Source organism: Artibeus jamaicensis, unplaced genomic scaffold (genome assembly GCF_021234435.1).
Source record: "Artibeus jamaicensis isolate MK-2021 breed Jamaican fruit bat unplaced genomic scaffold, CSHL_Jam_final contig_252, whole genome shotgun sequence".
NCBI classification, from domain to species: domain Eukaryota; kingdom Metazoa; phylum Chordata; class Mammalia; order Chiroptera; family Phyllostomidae; genus Artibeus; species Artibeus jamaicensis.
The window spans coordinates 805,312-823,180 of record NW_026521538.1 but is presented as its reverse complement, the minus strand read 5'-3'; the positions used below and the strand labels follow the sequence as shown (position 1 = coordinate 823,180).

General features: G+C 36.8%; 1 protein-coding gene across 4 annotated transcripts in view; it reads right to left on the bottom strand.

Annotated features, from left to right (window-relative positions):
• Positions 1–7,368: 7,368 nt before the first annotated feature.
• The window catches only part of ZNF518A (zinc finger protein 518A), a 37,064-nt gene continuing 26,563 nt past the window's right edge, over positions 7,369–17,869 (bottom strand). For all 4 annotated transcript variants that reach the window (XM_037138908.2, XM_037138911.2, XM_037138912.2 and 1 more), the window contains one exon: positions 7,369–17,842. In XM_037138908.2, the coding sequence (XP_036994803.2) occupies positions 13,264–17,715 (4,452 nt within the window). In that variant the 5' untranslated portion in view covers positions 17,716–17,842 and the 3' untranslated portion in view covers positions 7,369–13,263. The remainder of the gene's footprint in view (positions 17,843–17,869) is intronic.

Sequence of the window (17,869 nt, the reverse complement as noted above, 5' to 3'; positions counted from 1 at the left end):
AGATGTGTTATGCCAAGGTCAGAGTCCTAGTTCAGAATACCTGGGACCCTGACAGATGGGATGAGTATACCTGGTGATGAATGGTGGTGAATCCATCACTGGTGGTGAATGTCACCAATTATTTGGCTTCCCAAACTCCTCTAAACACTCAGAGTCTGCCAGGATGCCCGGTCTCATTAAGAACTAGGGGGAGGGATTTTGAGGAACAAGTATGAATGAAGGGGGGGGGGGGGGGAGGAGAAAGCTGAATAGAATTACACACCTGAAATATATATGATTGTATTAAAAAAATAATAATAAAAAATAAAATAAAATAAAAAAAATAAAAAAAGAACTATGTGGAAAGCACCGCACTCTGCCTATGTGGAAAGATACTGCAGAAGCCTCTCTCCTAGAAGGCTAAAGAAATTCCCTTTAGGATGTGTCTCTACCTTCCATCCTGGCTGCAGGCCACAAAAACCAGCTATGAATGCACTAGACTTGCTGAGGCAAGAAAAGATGAAATCCTGAAGGAGGTAGAAGAATTAGGCACCATGAACTGACAGGAGTTGAGGGAGTACCATGGGACTAGATATGAGAATGTTTGAGCAAAGGAGTCAGAATATAATACTGGATGAGGAAGAATTTATTAACTTAAGGGTAATTCTCGGGATACAGGATTAAACACCCTAGCAAAAACCCTAAGAAATATGAAAACTCACTGGGTGGCTCCTGGAAGACCAGAGAAAGTGATGACCTTCATTGCTTTGAGGCTGAAATGCCTAAATCACTACAGAAGATAGTAGAGGAAAGGATTTAAAATCTCAGGGAAGAGTAGATATATTATGTAAAGGCAGAAGACCCACCAGAGAATTACGTGCCAGAGGACAAGGATGTTCAGCAAGGCCATCAGAAATGCACTACTCTGCAGGCCAGGGCTAATTGTACCTGGGGCTACTTTTTATAAATACCAGCACAGTGATAGAAACACTTAATTATCAGAAGCTAGGGGTCTTAATTATCACAACAATTGACAAAATCTGGGGTCCGGTCAAGGGAGCTTGGCTCGCAGTTATAGATAAAGTTAACAGAACATAGCCACCACTGAGGCAGAATATGGGCAACCAATAAGGGTGTCGTTTAATGCATATATATCTCCCTCCCTGGTTCCAGTGTGTTTTTTATCCTATCAGTGGACTTAGGGAAGCCCAGTGACAATCACTACCCAGTGAGCTTCTCAGCCACCTAGCAGGTCACTTTTTTCAGACCAGTTGTGGCCTGTGGCATTGTCCACTGAGCATTTGTGCCATCCTCCAGACCACCAGTTTCTGCTGGCTCTAGCCCACCAATGCTCACCAGTGAATTGCTTTCAGCCACCCAGTAGCCCTCAGCTGGGCCATATCTTGTAGTGAGTTTCTCTGCCACTCAGTGGGGCAACTTCCTGTGGATCAGCAGAAGGCTGCTCACAGCTTCCAGCAAATTTCTTTAACACTCAGCAGGCTGTCTACAGCAAACCAGCTCTAGCTGACCAGTACACTCCAATGGGTTTCACAGCCACTGAACTGATTACTCCTACAGACCAGCTCAGTTCTTCACCCTCTGGTGAATTTCTTCACTACCAGCAGGCTGAAAGAAACCATGGAAGCAACAATCTCTTCAATAAGGTCTGAATCTCAGACTGGGGGGCAAGGAGCCTTATTCTAAGTGCTTAGTTTCTTTCTTGTTTATTCTCTCTCAATCCTATAAATAGTAGCTAATATCTGCATTCACCAATTCTGTATTCCTTAGCATCCAGTTTTCCCCTTATAATAGTTAACCAATAGTTTTACTCGATCATTTTAATGGCATTATCAAGATATAATTCACATACTATAAAATCTACCCACTCACAACTATGTAATTCAGTGGGTTTTACTTTATTTGGAGCTGTACAACCATTACCACAATCTGTTTAGCACACTCTCAACTCAAAAAAACAAAATCCCATTCCCATAACCACTCTCCATTCTCCACCAATGTCTATCATAGTTAACCACTAACCTATTTTGTGCCTATAGATTTGCATACTCTTGACATTTCATATGAATGGAATTATATAACATGTGGTCCTTTGTGATTAGTTTCTTTCATTTAGCATAATATTTTCAAAGTTCACCCATGATATAGCATATATCAGTACTCCGTTTCTATTGCTGAATAATATTATACGGCTATAACATACTCTGTTTACTCATTTATCAGTTTAGACAGAGTTGTTTCCACTTTTTGGCTATTATGGATAATGCTGCTATAAAGATTTGTGTATAAGTTTTTGAGTGGATATAGTTTTCATTTCTTCAGGAGACTATATATATATATATATATATATATATATATATATATATATGGAACTTGTCATATAGTAACAATGTTTAACAATTTGAGGAATACTCAACTGCTTCCTAAAGTGACTGCACCGTTCTACATTCTGACCTACAATGTTGCAACTTCACGTACTCACCAGCACTTGCCATTGTCTTTATTTATACCCATCCTAAAAGATGCAAAGTAGTATTCTCGTTGTGGTTTTCATTTGTACTTCCTAATGACAAAGGTATTAATTATATTTCATGTGCTTACAAGCTATTTGTGTATATTTTTTGGAGAAATGTATACTCAAATCCCTTGACCATCTTTTGTCTTTTTACTTTTGAATTGTAATTTTTATCTATTGAGTACAATTCCCTTACCATATATATGATTTGAAAATACTTTCTCCCATTCTGTGGGCTCACTTTCTTGAGTTCTTTAAAATACTAAAGTTTTTCATTTTAATAAATTCCAATGTATCTTTTTTTTGTTTGTTTGTGCTCTTGGTGTCTTATTTAAGTTGTTCTCTAATTCAAGGTCACAAAGATTTACACCATGTTTCTAACATTTTTACAGCTCTGTCTCTTAACATTTAGATCTTTGACCCATTATGATTTTTATGCATTGTGTGAAGTAGGTATCCACGTGCATTCTTTTGCACGTGGATATCCAGTTGTCCCAGCAGCATTTGTTAAAAAACTGTATTTTTCTCATGGAATTGTGTTGGCATTCTGGTCAAAAATCAATAGGTCGTAAATGTAGAGGCTTATTTCTGGATTCTCAGTTCTATTCCACTGATTTACATATTTATTCTTATTTCAGTACTACACTGTCTTGATTACAGAACTGTGGTTTCAAAATGGGGAGTTACAAGTTTTTCACCTTTATTCTTCTTTTCAAAATTACTTTGGCTATTATGGATCCGTTGCATTCCCATATAAATTTTAGAACCATCTTGTCAATTTCTGCAACAAAAAGGTAGCTAGAAATATGCCAGGAATTGCATTGAATCTATGGATCAATTGGGGGAATACTGCTCTTTAGACAAAATTAAGTCTTTTGATCCATGAACACTGGCAGTCTCTACATTTATTTAGGTCTTTGTTAACTTCTTTCAACAGTAATTTGTAGTTTTTGTATAAAAGTCTTGCATTTCTTTTGTCAAATTTATTCCTAAGCATTTTATTCCTTTAGATCTGTTGTAAATGGAACTTTTCTTAACTTCATTTTAGGGTTGTTCATTGCTAGGATATAGAAGTACAATTGATTTTTCTATTGATCTTGTGTTCTGCACTCTTGCTGATCTCATTTATTAGTTGTAAGCTTTTAGTAGATTCTTTAGGGTTTTCTACATACAGGATAATGTCATCTACAAAGGTATTTTTAATTCTTTTCCCATCTAAATGCTTTTTGGGTTTTTTTTTTCTTTCTTTTTCTTTTTTTTTTTGTGGCCTAATTGCCCTGACTAGAACCCATATAATGTTTAATAGAAGCAGTGAAAGTGGATATCCTTCCTTGTTCCTTATTTTAAAGGAAAAGCTTTCAGTGTTTCAGCTTTTAGTTTGATATTAGTCATAGTCCTGAAAATAAAAGCCCCCATTCCTGATAACAGAGGGAACAGAACTCATTCACAAAGAATTGTAATTATTTGTTTTGACCAGTTTTGGTAACTTTCTAGAAGAACTAGCTTTTGTCTAACTTGAAGTTGGCCCAGAGTTAAGGCTGCTACCTAGGGGAAATCTGAAAACACGAACAGACAAATGATTCAGTTGCTGCTGCCTGAAGTGATAGATAATATTTGAGGCAAACAACAGACTTAACCAAAACGCCAGGTAGGAAAGGCTGGGAAATGAGATGTTCAAAAGGGCTCCATAAAGCTCCAACATATTCCTGGGAATCTAAAAGGCCACATGTATGGCAGGACCATGTGTATGCTAAGGAAAGACTTGAGAAGGCCCTGAGCTGTCATCTCCTCTCACCTGGAGGCTGTGCCAAAGTATGAGGTGAGAGCAAAGGCAGAGTTGTAAAGTGCCTGGTTGAGTGAGGATCCACCACAAAAAAAGCAGTACCTTGGCACAGACTGGGAGATGTTTTCTACTTGGGATGTTTCAGGAAATCTCTAATTATTGGCTGACCATTAAGCCAAAATAACAGAGACTTTGGTGGCCACATATGACAAAGAACAGAGATTTTAAAAATTTAATTTAGAAAGGTTACTAAAAAACAACTACAATAAGCAGCAACAACAAACCCTGGGGCAGGGAAGGAAAGAGGTAGAGACTCTGATTTTCAAAGTTGCCACAAAGGATATTTTAAATATCCTATTTTCAACAACAACAAATTACAAGGAATGCAAAGAAAGAGAGAAATATTGCCCACACGTAGCAGGAAAACACAATTAACAGAAACTCTGAGAAAGTCCAAACATCAGAAATACTAACAGACTTTAGCCATTTTAAATATAGTCCAAGAACAAAAGGAAGCAAATCAAGTTTAAAGACCAAAAGGAAAGTAACAGAATGATGTCTCAACCAAATACAGACAATAAAGTTATGAAAAACATCTTTAATTTTAAAACTGTCTACATAAAAGTTAAAAAGGACAATAACTGAAAAAAATTCACTAGAGTAGCTCAGTAATGGATTTGATCAGTCACAAGAGAGAGTCCATGAACTTAAAGGCAGGTCAACTGGCGCTGTCCAGTTTGAGGAACAGAACACGGCCTCAGAGACCCGTGGGACACCATCAAGCATAACAGCATACACATAATGTGTGTCTCAGGTGGAGAGATGAAAGCATCAGGAAGAATATTTGAAGAAATAAGGATAAAAAAAACTCTCCAAATTTGATGAAAAACATTAATCTATCAAACCATGATGCCCCAGAAACTCCAACTAGGATAAACTCAGATGGAAGCACACATATCATAATCAAACTATTAAAAAACAAAAAAATCCTGAAAGCAGCCAGAGAGAAGTGTTTAATTTTTCATCAGAAACCAAGGATCTCAGGATGCAGAGATGACAAAGTGCTGAATGGAAAACAAAACAAAACAAAACCACCAACCAAGATATATTCAGCAAAACTATCCTTTAAAAAGGAGGAAAAAAGACATTCCCAGATAATTCCCACCGCTAGCAGATCTGTGCCACGCACACACACACAGCTACAGTGAGTCCAGAATGAAAGGACACTAGATAGTAACTCGAACCCATACAAAGAATACAGAATAAAAATAAACACACCAGCATAGGAAAACATAAAAGGGTAAATATATTTATTTGTATTTTCCCCCTCCTAACGTAAAAGACATGTACATAAAGCAATAGTTATAAAACGATGTTAATGGGCATGCAATTTATAAAGACATTTGTGACAGTATCAGCAGGGGGAGGGAATGAGGCTACATACGGCAAAGTTTTATTATTGAAATAATTTTGTATCAATCCGAATTAGATCAGCTGTACAATCTAATAAAAGTACTATATAACTTTTGTCTTTTTAATTTGTTCATTTATGAATTTAGTGTCATATTTAAGAAGGCTTAGCCTTAAAAAGGTCACAAGTATTTGCTTCTATACTTTCTTCTATAAACTTGTTTATATTTTGGTTTATGATCTAATTTAATTGTTGTGTATGTGAGGAATACTGTTTTTATTTCTGTCAGTGCTTTTGACTTCATAACCTCTACCAATCTATCTGCTTGTTTGCCGATTCCTCTTCCAGCTGCCAATATACGCCTTCTGTGGGACACAGGTGTGTGGAAAGTGAGATCTATCAAACAGGGTATATTTAATCTTACACGCAGAAACACTGTATTCCTGGTCGGTTTTGTGATTTTCTTCTTTTGACAGCTTCATACTTGTATTATAAATGGGCCTTCCGTTACTGTTTCCCAGATGATTCCTGTTAAGCATTCAGGAAAGCTAATTTGCAGTGTACTCCTTTGAATTTTCAAAATATTGAAACCAAGTTATTTGCATATAGTAGTAATTTGGTCTCTCTCCAAGTTTTACATTTTGCTTTCCTTTTATATTCGCATGAAGTAATTGATAATAGCAGGTATCTGTTTCACTCCTTAATTGAAAGAAGCAATTTCAGTTACAACCTGAACCTAAGTTCAATTTTGGTTGAAGGACTCAAACTACTAGGGATTAGCCTTAGCCGCTGTGGTTCAGCAAATTGAGCACCAGCCTGTGAACCAAAAGGATGCCAGTTCAATTCCTAGTCAAGACATATGCCTGAGTTGGGGGCCTGCAAGAGGCAACCAATTGATATTTCTTTCCCTCTCTTTCTCCTTTCCCCTCTGTCTAAAAATAGAGACTTCTGGCCAACATGGGGGCAGAGGTAGACACATTGTGCCTCCTCACACAACAAAATGAGGACAAGAACAATTTTAAAACAAAAAAACAGTACTGACAGAAAATTGAACTGTATGAAAGTCCAACAACCAAGGAGTTAAAGAAGACACACTCATCCAGACCAGTAGGAGGGGCAGAGGGGGGGGGCACAGTGGAGAGGTCTCACAGAAAAGTGACATCTATGCTGGGTGTGCAAGGTGGCAGCCAATGGACCCAGGGAGGTGGCAGATTGCGAAGCAGGGTGCAGCGCACAAGGCAGCTGGCAGACCGGGCAGTCCCACATTTGCATGCAGATAAACCAGGTGAAACTGGGGAGCAAGACAGATCGTGCAACCCAGGGTCCCAGTGCAGGGAAATAAAGCCTCAAAACACTGACTGCAAACACCTGTGGGGGTTGAGGTGCAGGAGAGACTCCCAGCCTCACAGGAGAGTTTGTTGGAGAGACCCACAGGGTCCTAGAACATACACAAGCCCACCCACACGGGAATCAGCACCAGAAGGGCCGTTTGCTTGGGGGAAGCAGGGGAAGTAACTGAAATCCAGCAGGCGGAACAAGTGCCATCGCTCCCTCTCAGACCCCTGATCCAGATAGAGCGTCACAAGGCAGCGATGTAGGTGGCCTGGCTCTGGTGAACACTTAAGGCTCCGCCCCTCACTACATAACAGGTGTGTCAAGACAAAAAAAAAAAGGCCCAAATGAAAAAACAAATCAAAGCTCCAGAAAAAAATACAACTAAGCAACAAAGAGGTAGCCAACCCATTAGATGCATACTTCAAAACACTGGTTGATCAGGATGTTCATAGAATTGGTTGAATTTGGTCACAATTAGATGAAAAAATGAAGGCTAAAGTTAAATAAAGGAAAATGTACAGGGAACCAATAGTGATGGGATGGAAACTGAGACTCAAATCAATGGAAGGGAACAGCAGTAAGAAACAACCAAACAGAAAAGAATGAAGACACAAGAATTCAAAAAAATAAGGGGAGCTTAGGAACCTCCAGGACATGTTTAAACATTCCAAGATTCGAATTACAGGGGTACCAGAAGGAGAAGAGGAAGAGCAACAAGTGGAAAAGTTATTTGCAACAGCATGGATGGAACTGGAAGGCATTATGCTGAGTGAAATAAGCCAGGCGATGAAAGACAAATACTATAGGATCTCACCTTTAACAGGAAGCTAAACAACAAAATAAACAAGCAAGCAAAATATAACCAAAGACACTGAAACAGAGAACAGGTGGACAATGACCAGAGGGGAGAGGGGAGGGAATTTCAGGGGAAAAGGGGAAGGATTTACAGGAACTAGTATAAAAGACACATGGGTAACGACTAAGGGGGGTGGAAATGGGAAGGAGGTAGGGAGCACTTGGGGGGTGGGCTGGGATGGGAGTAAAAGACAGAAAACTGTACTTGAACAATTAAATTTAAAAAAGAAAAGTTTTTTGAAAAAATAATGAAGGAGAACTTCCCCAATCTGGTAAAGGAAATAGACTTTAAGGAAATCCAGGAAGCTCAGAATCCCAAAGAAGTTGGGACCCAAGGAGTAACACACCAAGACATATCATAATTACATTACCCAAGATTAAAGATAAGGAGAGAATCTTAAAAGCAGCAAAAGGAGTTAACTACAAAGGAGTGTCCATAAGACTGTCATCTGATTTCTCAAAAGAAACCTTACAGGCAAAAAGGGGCTGGAAAGTTTTCGAAGTCATGAAAGGCAAAGACCTACGTCCAAGATAGCTTTATGCAGCAAAGCTTTCATTTAGAATGAAAGAGTAAATAAAGTGCTTCTCAGATAAGGTCAAGTTAAAGGAGTTCATCGCCACCAAGCCCTTATGATATGAAATGTTAAAGGGACTTATCAAAGAAAAAAGAAAAAAACGTACAGTAAAATGACAGCAAACTCACATTAACAACCACACCTAAAACAAACTAAGCAAACAACTAGAATAGGAACAGAACCACAGAAATGGAGATCACATGGAGGGTTATCAACAGGGGAGTGGGAAAGGGAGAAAGGGGGAGAAGGTACAGAGAAAAAGTAGCATAGATGGTGTGTACAAAATAGAGAGGGGGAGGGTAAGAATAGTATGGGAAATTAAGAAGCCAAGAACTTTTGACACATGGACATGAACTAAAGGGGGGGAATGTGGGTGAGAGGGGGTGTGCAGGGTGGAGGGAAGGGGGAAAATGGGATAATAGCATAATCAATAAAATATATTAAAAATGAAAATAAGATCTTTTAAAAATAGAAGTATTCTTTTAATATATCATAACCATCTTTACCAGGAATAAGTATTTTTTTGTAAGCACCATTCTTGGTATTGACCAAAATCATTTTTAAAATTGATGTTCATTATACTAACACTGGTACAATTTTCACTCAGAAGTTTACACTGTCACAGTGATACTCATTTGTTTAAAGAAAGCAGATTCTTAAATTTGGAGCATTTATTAACAGAAGTCCTTTGAGACACAAAACTAGTCAAAAATAATTCAAAGAAAATTCTGTCAAGCATCTTTCAAGGTACTGAGTACTTCTCTATTGTCCAGTTATTATGGGAAGCATACTTGGACCAGTGAACACCAAAATCAACCAAGCTGGTGCTATTTCAACTCTCCATTATTGGGAAATTTTCTTGCTACTGCCATACTCCTAACTAGTGACAAGTACTACTCTGAAAACCACTCCATCAAGTTTTGCTAGGTAAGATTCTTAATAGTCACTAATTTTAAAAGATTTTTAGTATTGATCTCTGAGAAAGAGAGAGAGGGAGTGAAGGAGGGAGAGACATGATTGGTTGCCCCTCCTACTCATGCATTCTTTGGTTGACTCCCCTGTATGTGTCCTGACCAGGGATGGAACCTCCAACCTTAGCACATCAGGCCAGGGCTAGAGTCAAGGATTTTGCTGAAAATAAGGATCATAACAAATTGCCATGGAAGAAAAAGAGCCAATACCCTTACACAAACGGGACATATCCCAAGTTAAGTAATAAAAAAAATCGGGAATTAGCTGCATGAAATTAATATCCTTCCATAAGCTGCATTACCCTTACATACAAATGACCTACCTACCCAGTCACCATTTTCATTACATTTACATTCTCTTTAATTTTAAGCACACATCTACATTGGTGACTTTACATACATTTTAGTTTTTACATTTTGTAACTTTTATACAGGTAGTGTACATCACAAAAATCTATACCAAGTGTGTTTTTAATTTTAATAAAATTCCAACTTAACAGCAGAATTTTGAGACATAAAGGTTGGTAAACTATTTGGTAAGCTAAATTTGGCCCACTGCCTATTTTACAAGTTACTAAAACATAGGCAGTCACTCACTAATGTGTTGCCTGCTTCTGCATTATGACAGTTAGGTAGTATGACAGACTAAATGACCTACAAGCTTAAGTTATTTACTATCTAACCTGTTACTGAAACACCTCATTGACCTTTTAACAAGACCAAAATTTTTCATCAAAAACTATTATTTAAAATTGTTACTAAATGCTCAGGATAAAATAAACTCTTTAAAAATTAAACTAATTTTTAAGTTAATACCAAATAGTGAGGCCCACTTCAGTGGAGATGGGGAAACAGGGAAAAAATAAAATTACTGACTCAGAAGTTAAGATTGCAAAAATACAACTTAGTTTTCCAATTTGTAAGTACCTCGAACTACTGAACATCACATTTTGTAAAGTCATCTTCAGCTCAGTTTCAACAGAGAGAAAAGTGGATAGATTTTGTTTTCTGCTCTGGCAATAAAGCTCCGATCAGGTTTCTTGCCTTCAAAATAACCTGAGGAAGTCAGGTCATTAACCTGAAAAAGCTACTAACTAGACTATCTGTTGCATGAGATGTTTTTAAATGGTTTTCAAAACTTTAAGACAAAAAGTATGTACTTCACTATACTGATATGACTGTTCCAAAATGTAATTTTAATTGTATTGGGGTGACAGTGATTCACAAAACCAAACAACGTTCAAGTGTACAACTCAACATCATCCGCACACTGCATCGTGTGCCTGTGACCCAAAGCAGTCTCTTTCTGTTCCCATTTACCCTCTTTGTCTACCCCCTTCTCTCTGGCTATCACCACACTGTTGTGTCCATGTTTTACCTGTATATTGTTGGGTATTTTGCTTAATCCCTTCACCTTCTTTCACCCAGCCCCCCCAAACCTCCTCCCCTCTGACAGCTGTCGGTCTGTTCCATGTAACCATGCTTGTTTCTATTTAGTTTTTTTTGTTCATTAGATTCCACATATAAGCAAGATTATATGGTATTTGAAGTGTATTTTACAGTGTTGCTAATACTGGCATAGTTCTTTCTGTTCTCTATTTACAAAAGGCCTCCATAAAATAGGTCTCCATAAAAACAGCCCTTCAATTTTATTGTTGTTAGGGTACTGAAGGGCATAAGCCTCTCTAGTGGCTTCCTTATAGCACTATAAAATGGGGTATTTGTTACCCATGTCAAACCTGTGGTTTGGGGGGCAAAATTCCACACTTTATTTGCATAGTTCACTAGAATAAAAATCTTTAAAATCTAAGTATTCCCCAATAGAATAAAATTTCCATTTGATTTTAGCACAGCAGAAAAATTGTGTAAACACAAACTCAAATTTAATTGAAAATGTTCATTATAGAAATTAACAATGCATACCATTCTTTAAACACCATGTACATTATTAATATATACTGTATATTTCCAATCACCTCCATTCTTAGGCTCAATTCAAGAAACACAATTTTAACAAGTTTTATACAAAAAATACTTCACTAAGAAAGTAGACAAACTGCACAAAAACAGTACATGTATAATGTGCATAGCAAGATTAGCTTGAAGCATCTATGTATGGCTTTCTTTAAAATAAAACTATTTGGAGAATGGGCCCATTTGGGACCTACTGTTACAGTTGATATATGTAAACTGTTTCACATCTTTTAGGCACTTGCTAACAATAGTGTTCAATCCCTGAAAAATGAATTTATCCTCCCCCCACAAAAAATTCTACCTCTGAAATAAAAACCAAGAAAATAATATGGGTAAAGTTTTATATATTCCTTTTAAATTAAACAACCACTTTTATTAGTGCATGCACAGAACTAAATTGAAAAAAATAAAATTTATGTCAAAAACTTTCTGTGCAAAATTTACACAATGAAAGGTACAAAAATATGTACAAGTTTAAATTCTTTGTTATATACAGAAAAGAAGCCCTGAAGTTTTCACTCAATCAATGAAAATGTCATAATACTTATAGTAACAGTGTAACAAAAAATTATATAGAATGTAATTTTCCAATAGAACTCCATTATTCACTGACTTAAAAAAAAAACAAAAGCTCGATCCAAACTTAAAGGTGAAAAGCTTAAGCCGATGATTCTGCCACTGTCATGAAAATATCCATTTTGAAATTCTTTCTCTGTTGGGCACATCCCTTAGGAATCTGTCCTGAAGTTTTATGTGCCATTGCTGAATCCACTATTAATGATTACTTTCAACTGCCAATAATTAGTAAATAATCTGCTTTGGGTTATGTCATACCAAAAATTTGCTAACAAAAATGGTTTGTCCCAATGTGGAGATTTTCACACACTAATAGTAATTAAACACACACAAAAATAGGATTCACTTTGCTAATCTCGCTTCAAATATCATTTCTGTAGAATTTTTAGTTTTCAAGAAAAGCCATTCTCTTGGAAGTGCTTCTATGTTCCACTCTTTTTAAAGGAATGGCGACCAAGAAAAAAAAATGGCAATTTGGTTTATGGGGGACAATTTAAATCAAACGAGCATAGTTGTATGCAAGGGGCTCACTGGAAAATATAAACAGATTCAGAAGTGTTCCAAGTTCTTTAATTGGACTTCATCTGAGACCAAGACAGTTTAATTCTTTCAAGGCTGCCCATCTACAATGCTTGACCTAGCCATTCAGAAAATCACCATGGAAAGGTGTTACAATCTCTGACAAGGGACACCAGCTTATGAGAAAAAAAATTTGTCAAAAACTTTCTGAGCATCATGAGTTTTAACTGTAGTGAATGAAATATACTCTCAAAGGAACCTATACTCTTCACAAGAACTTATATTTAGCAGATGTAGACTAAGTTCTTTACTCAAGCTCTCTTAGTATATATCCTCACAAATGATGTGAAACTCATTCAGTTCCATGATGAAAGAGCTCTCCATCTTCAGAGGAACTATACTTACCAGATTCATAAGGCTGGTGAAAGAGAAGGAATGGATGGGGCTGTCAGCCAGTAAGTCGCTGAAGAACTAAATTGGGTAAACTTTATCAAAATTTACTTTAGCCCTAACTTCCAAAGAACACATTTTTTAAAAATCAAATCAAGGTACATCTGTGTTGTGATGAATTCTTTCAAAATTAATGTGTGCAGTAATAGCATTTTCCAACATCACACATAAGACTTTCTCTTCTAAAGAATATAGCCAATGGTTAAATGTTTAATTTCTATGGAAGTAGAAAATGTCTGTATTAAGGTAAATCCACTGTTTCCTTTAATTTTACCTTTCTTTTCCTTGGTAATTACAGTACATTATTCTAACATATTCCAATCACGAGTAGCTTCCATTAAATGCCTCTGCCCATGACCAGCCCAAGCATCCTGATTGTCAAATACTCTACCACAAAACCAACAGTTAAATTTAGCCTTCAGAATATTTTCAGAGGTAGTTTTCACAATCTGATAATTGTTTTTGCTTGTCTTTTTGAGTGTTAATTTTAGCACAAATCTTTCTTTCACAGAACTAACAGGTTTAAATGTTTTGTGCCTCTTGGAAAAATCACCGTAAGTTGTTTTAGAAGTGTTATAACAAACTGGTTTCAGTAAAGCACTGATAGTTCTTTTTGACAACGAAACCTTAAGTACACGTCCATTAAATTTGGAAATTGTTTTCATTACATTTACTACTTCTGGTGCATCTGCATCTGGATGATTCAACACTACAACTGGTTGATTTCTCCTGGGACATGTCACGAGCTGTTTGGAGCTAAAGGGAAAAAGTCGCAAAGTTCTGACAGAATCTTTTGAAAGCCTCGGCGTGCAAAATCCAAATGATTCATGGACATCTTCAGGTTTAACTTTTTCTTTACACTTTCTATGTAATGTAGCTTTTTTTCTTGGACGTTCTAGGTAACTGTCCCTACACTTTCGTTTACAGTTTCTGCTTCTAGATACACCGGCAGTTTCAGAGTCTCTACTTACATGAGTTTTTATTCTTGAAATATTTTTTTTTGAAGTCTTTTTTCTATTAAAACTTCTCTCAATTGTACAATTTGTTTTATACCTCAAAACCCTGGCCTCTGAACCATCAGTGATATGTACTGGTTCCTCAGAAGATTCTGGGCATGTTGCAGTAGAACTTACCACGATTTCATTTGCTGGCATCATATCATCTACTAAGAAGGGTAAGGCATCTCTAGATGATTCTGGCTCTTTCTGCCCTCCTCCTGCAGTCTGATTAGATGACACATTGTCTTTCTGCAATGAGGATGCAGAGTTGCTTACTGACAGATTATTAGCAGCAGTCACATTTAAAACAGGGTTAAAGATTTTCAGCAATATTTTTTGTGATGTTCCCTCAGGTTTCTTTGGCTGTATATTTTGATAATAAGTACTATTTTGGACTAATTTAGGCTTAAGCAGCTCAGTTTTATTTGGCATCACACACTTCAAAAAAACAGTTTGTTTGCCATCAGGCAAAAGGGTAAAAAGAGGTGGTTTTGGAAAAGTCTCGTTCTGCTGTTTTACTGAACTCAAGACATTCGACTTAGCACCCTGATGCTCAGATACTATATTAAAAGTGGGAACAGCTTTCACTGAAGAACTTGATGGTGTTTTAATAATGTAAGGGCCTTTTAACGGCAAAGTATTTTCTGAGCTACTTTTCGTGCTCAAACAACTGCCAATGCTGGAACAAAGTGCAGGTGTCAGACAATTATTGTTTGGTTCTACCTTTAAAAAAGGTGTTCTGCAAGGCTCTTTTGTTGTAGTTCCACAAGCTTGAGAACTCTCACTCTGGACAGTGTTAACACCTTCAAATTTCCCATTATTAAATGTTAAAATCATCCCAGGTTTCTTGTTTAAAAGAAGAGAAGCAGGTACTCCTTGATTATTAACCTGTGGTTTTCCTGAAACAACATGTAATCCAGGCTTGTTAGCAATGTGCAATGGTACAAAAAAGCCTTTTGGAGTCTGGACGAATATAGCTTTTTTTGGTTCTGAATTTACAAGTGGACTCGGCATATACAAAGAACCTAAATTTTGTGTAGTGGCTCGCAGTTTGTCTTTTACAAGCTGCTGTGTTATTATTGCATCTGACTGAGTCTTAAGTAATGTGCCAATACCTGAAATTCTAGGTGTCTTCTCTAAATCTCTCACATCTTGTGACACTGACAGCATTTGTGTTTCTTTTCCACTACATTTTAAATTCAGATCATTTGTAGGCACATTAATATCCATACTACCAGACGGAACTGGGAAGATGCCTTGTACTCTGAAGTCTTTTGAAGATTCAATAATTTTGCCTTCTCCCTCATGTTTCTGAGAAGACTGGTCGCAGTGATGTGACAGGCTTTTATCTGGAGTGTCACTACACTCTTGTTTTACATCAGATTTTAATATATCTTGAAGTAACTGGTTTATTTCAGGTGGCAAAAATTCTGATGCCTGTTTGCTCTGCAGAGAGAACACAGATGTGATCCTAGGCATCAAAGGTGATTCAACGCTGGAAACGTCATCCCATTTAGATTTTTCAGCCATGCTCTCTAAATTTTGGTTTTCATTAATGTATAGGTTCTGGCCATCAGTGTTTTGTCCTTTTTCTAAAACATACTGTTCTTCTATATCAACTTGAGCTTTTAAAGTTTCATCTTTAGTATTTAAAAGGCTAACAGATGCTAACATGCTATCTGGGTTTGAGCTCTCCTTTTTCACTAGTGATAAGACTGATGCACTTATTGGTTGTTGACCAACTGTCCTACTTGATGAAGATTCTCTTTGAGGGCTTTCACATGCTGTTCCTGAAGACCTCCGACGTTTATTAGAATTATTCACTTTTGAGTAATTATGAAAAGGTAATGATCCTTGTTTGGAACATTCAACAGGTGATTCAGAGTTGACATAATTAATGCAGTAGTTATGCATATCTCCACTATGGTATGCATTTGGTTTGGTAGCAGAGTTGATTTTATCTGAACTTTTAATGGCAGTACCTGATACCTCAGGGTAACTATGAGTAATATGACTTCCTAGTAAGTCAACATTATCTCTTGTTTCAACTTTTGTACTGAAATTCACTGGTGACGTAATTAATCCTGATGATGATGTAAAAGATACACTTTTTTCATCATCCACAGTTTGAAGGGTATTACTCGTCTGAGACAGCAAAGCTATTTCTTTTTCTGAAGTTACTTTCCCTGCAAGGATAGGAGGCGAACATGAAAATGTAGTTGCTTTCATGTAAACTGTGTCACTTAAGTCAGTTGTTCCTCTTGTTAGAAATCCAGTGGTGTCCAAAGTCTGTAGCTTCAAATTAGCAGTACTGTCCTTTGCAGCATCTGACTGTGAACCTGATGAATATAAATTCTGTTTATTGGTAGGCAACAATTTTATTACAATATGTTGTTTTCCATCCACCATCTTGAAACCCATAAACTTAGCACTATAGTTAGCTGGAACTGTTATTCTATTGTTCTTCACCATTAACACTGTAGGTCCTTGTACAGCAGTCTTCAAGAAACCTGAAGTAGAATTTGACAGCTCTTCAGCTCTATTATGCTGTCCAGTGGACAGAATAGTTGGCTTTTCTGACTCTGACTCAGCAGGTTTGTTATTGCTTTCACAGTGCAGTCGTTCATCCTTTTCATTTAAATGTTCTTGAATAAGATGGCTCTGGCCTTCAGATTTAGCCTGTGTTTTGTTCACTTTTTTTTTAAGTACTTCAGTGTTTTTCTCTAGAATTTGGTCACTTCCACTGTGGATTTTCTTGCGTTTCCAGAATGTCTTCCTTGATGCACCTATTTTGTATCTTTTCAGTATTAGCTTAAGTCCTACTGAAGTCTTTGCCATCTTTTTTTCATATTTGTCTTTTTCTAATTTTTCTTTTGCATATAAATGTTCTTTGTGTAATGTCAGAACATGTCTTACAAGGTGCTCTCTCCTTGCGGCACCATAGCTACAATATTGACAAGTGAAGGGAAATTTAACAGAATGAACATGAAGGTGCTTCTGAATCTCTCCTCTAGTAAAATATATATGATGATATTTATCACTTTTATAATGGATTTCATTGTGTCTATGAATATGCTGAACAAATGTGCCAACATCCAGGGTGGAAAATTTGCACTTTTCACACTGAAAACTACCATTTACACAATGTGTGGATACAAAATGTTTTGTCAAGTCTAATAAAGTATATACATTCTCATTGTTACAAATGTCACATTTTACTAAAGTGCTTCTATGGGTTCGTCTGTGTTGTTTAAATGCCTGAAAGTCATTTGCTGAAAAACTGCACATTTCACAAGGATATGAAGGTAATTCGCCATGGTGCCACATTTGAAAGTGTTTTTGCAAATCATTTGGGCTGTATCGAGTGCTATCTCGGCATTTTAAACAGCTGAAACTGAGTATTTTTGCAGACATTTTTATACCCTCTTCTTCAACCTTCTCAGGCTTATGGACCAACACACACTCCCCTACACAGCTTACAGCCTTTATAGCGATAGATTTCCTTGCAGTCTGTGGTTTATGCTGAAATAATTTTCTGTATTTGTCAACTTCATGTTTCAGTAGGACTTCATTTGGAATATTTATCTTCGGCAAATAAATTTTCACATTCTTCAGTTTATAATGAAAATCACTTTCTGAAATTTTTGGTTCAATTACTGATCTGATAGTATCAATTACATCACTTTTCGTATCATAATCTTTTCTTAAAGTAGCTTGTTTTTCATCAGAGAATAATTGTTTCTGTTCAGATGGCATGATTTAACTGAAAAAATCCGGATTTCTTTTTTTCTGAAAACTCTTGAAATTACTGGAAACTTAAACAGGAAACAATACTGTGCTGAAACATCTTCGAAATACCAGGATTTTTCCCACATTAACTCACCTAAAACCAAACAAAGAATTGAAACTT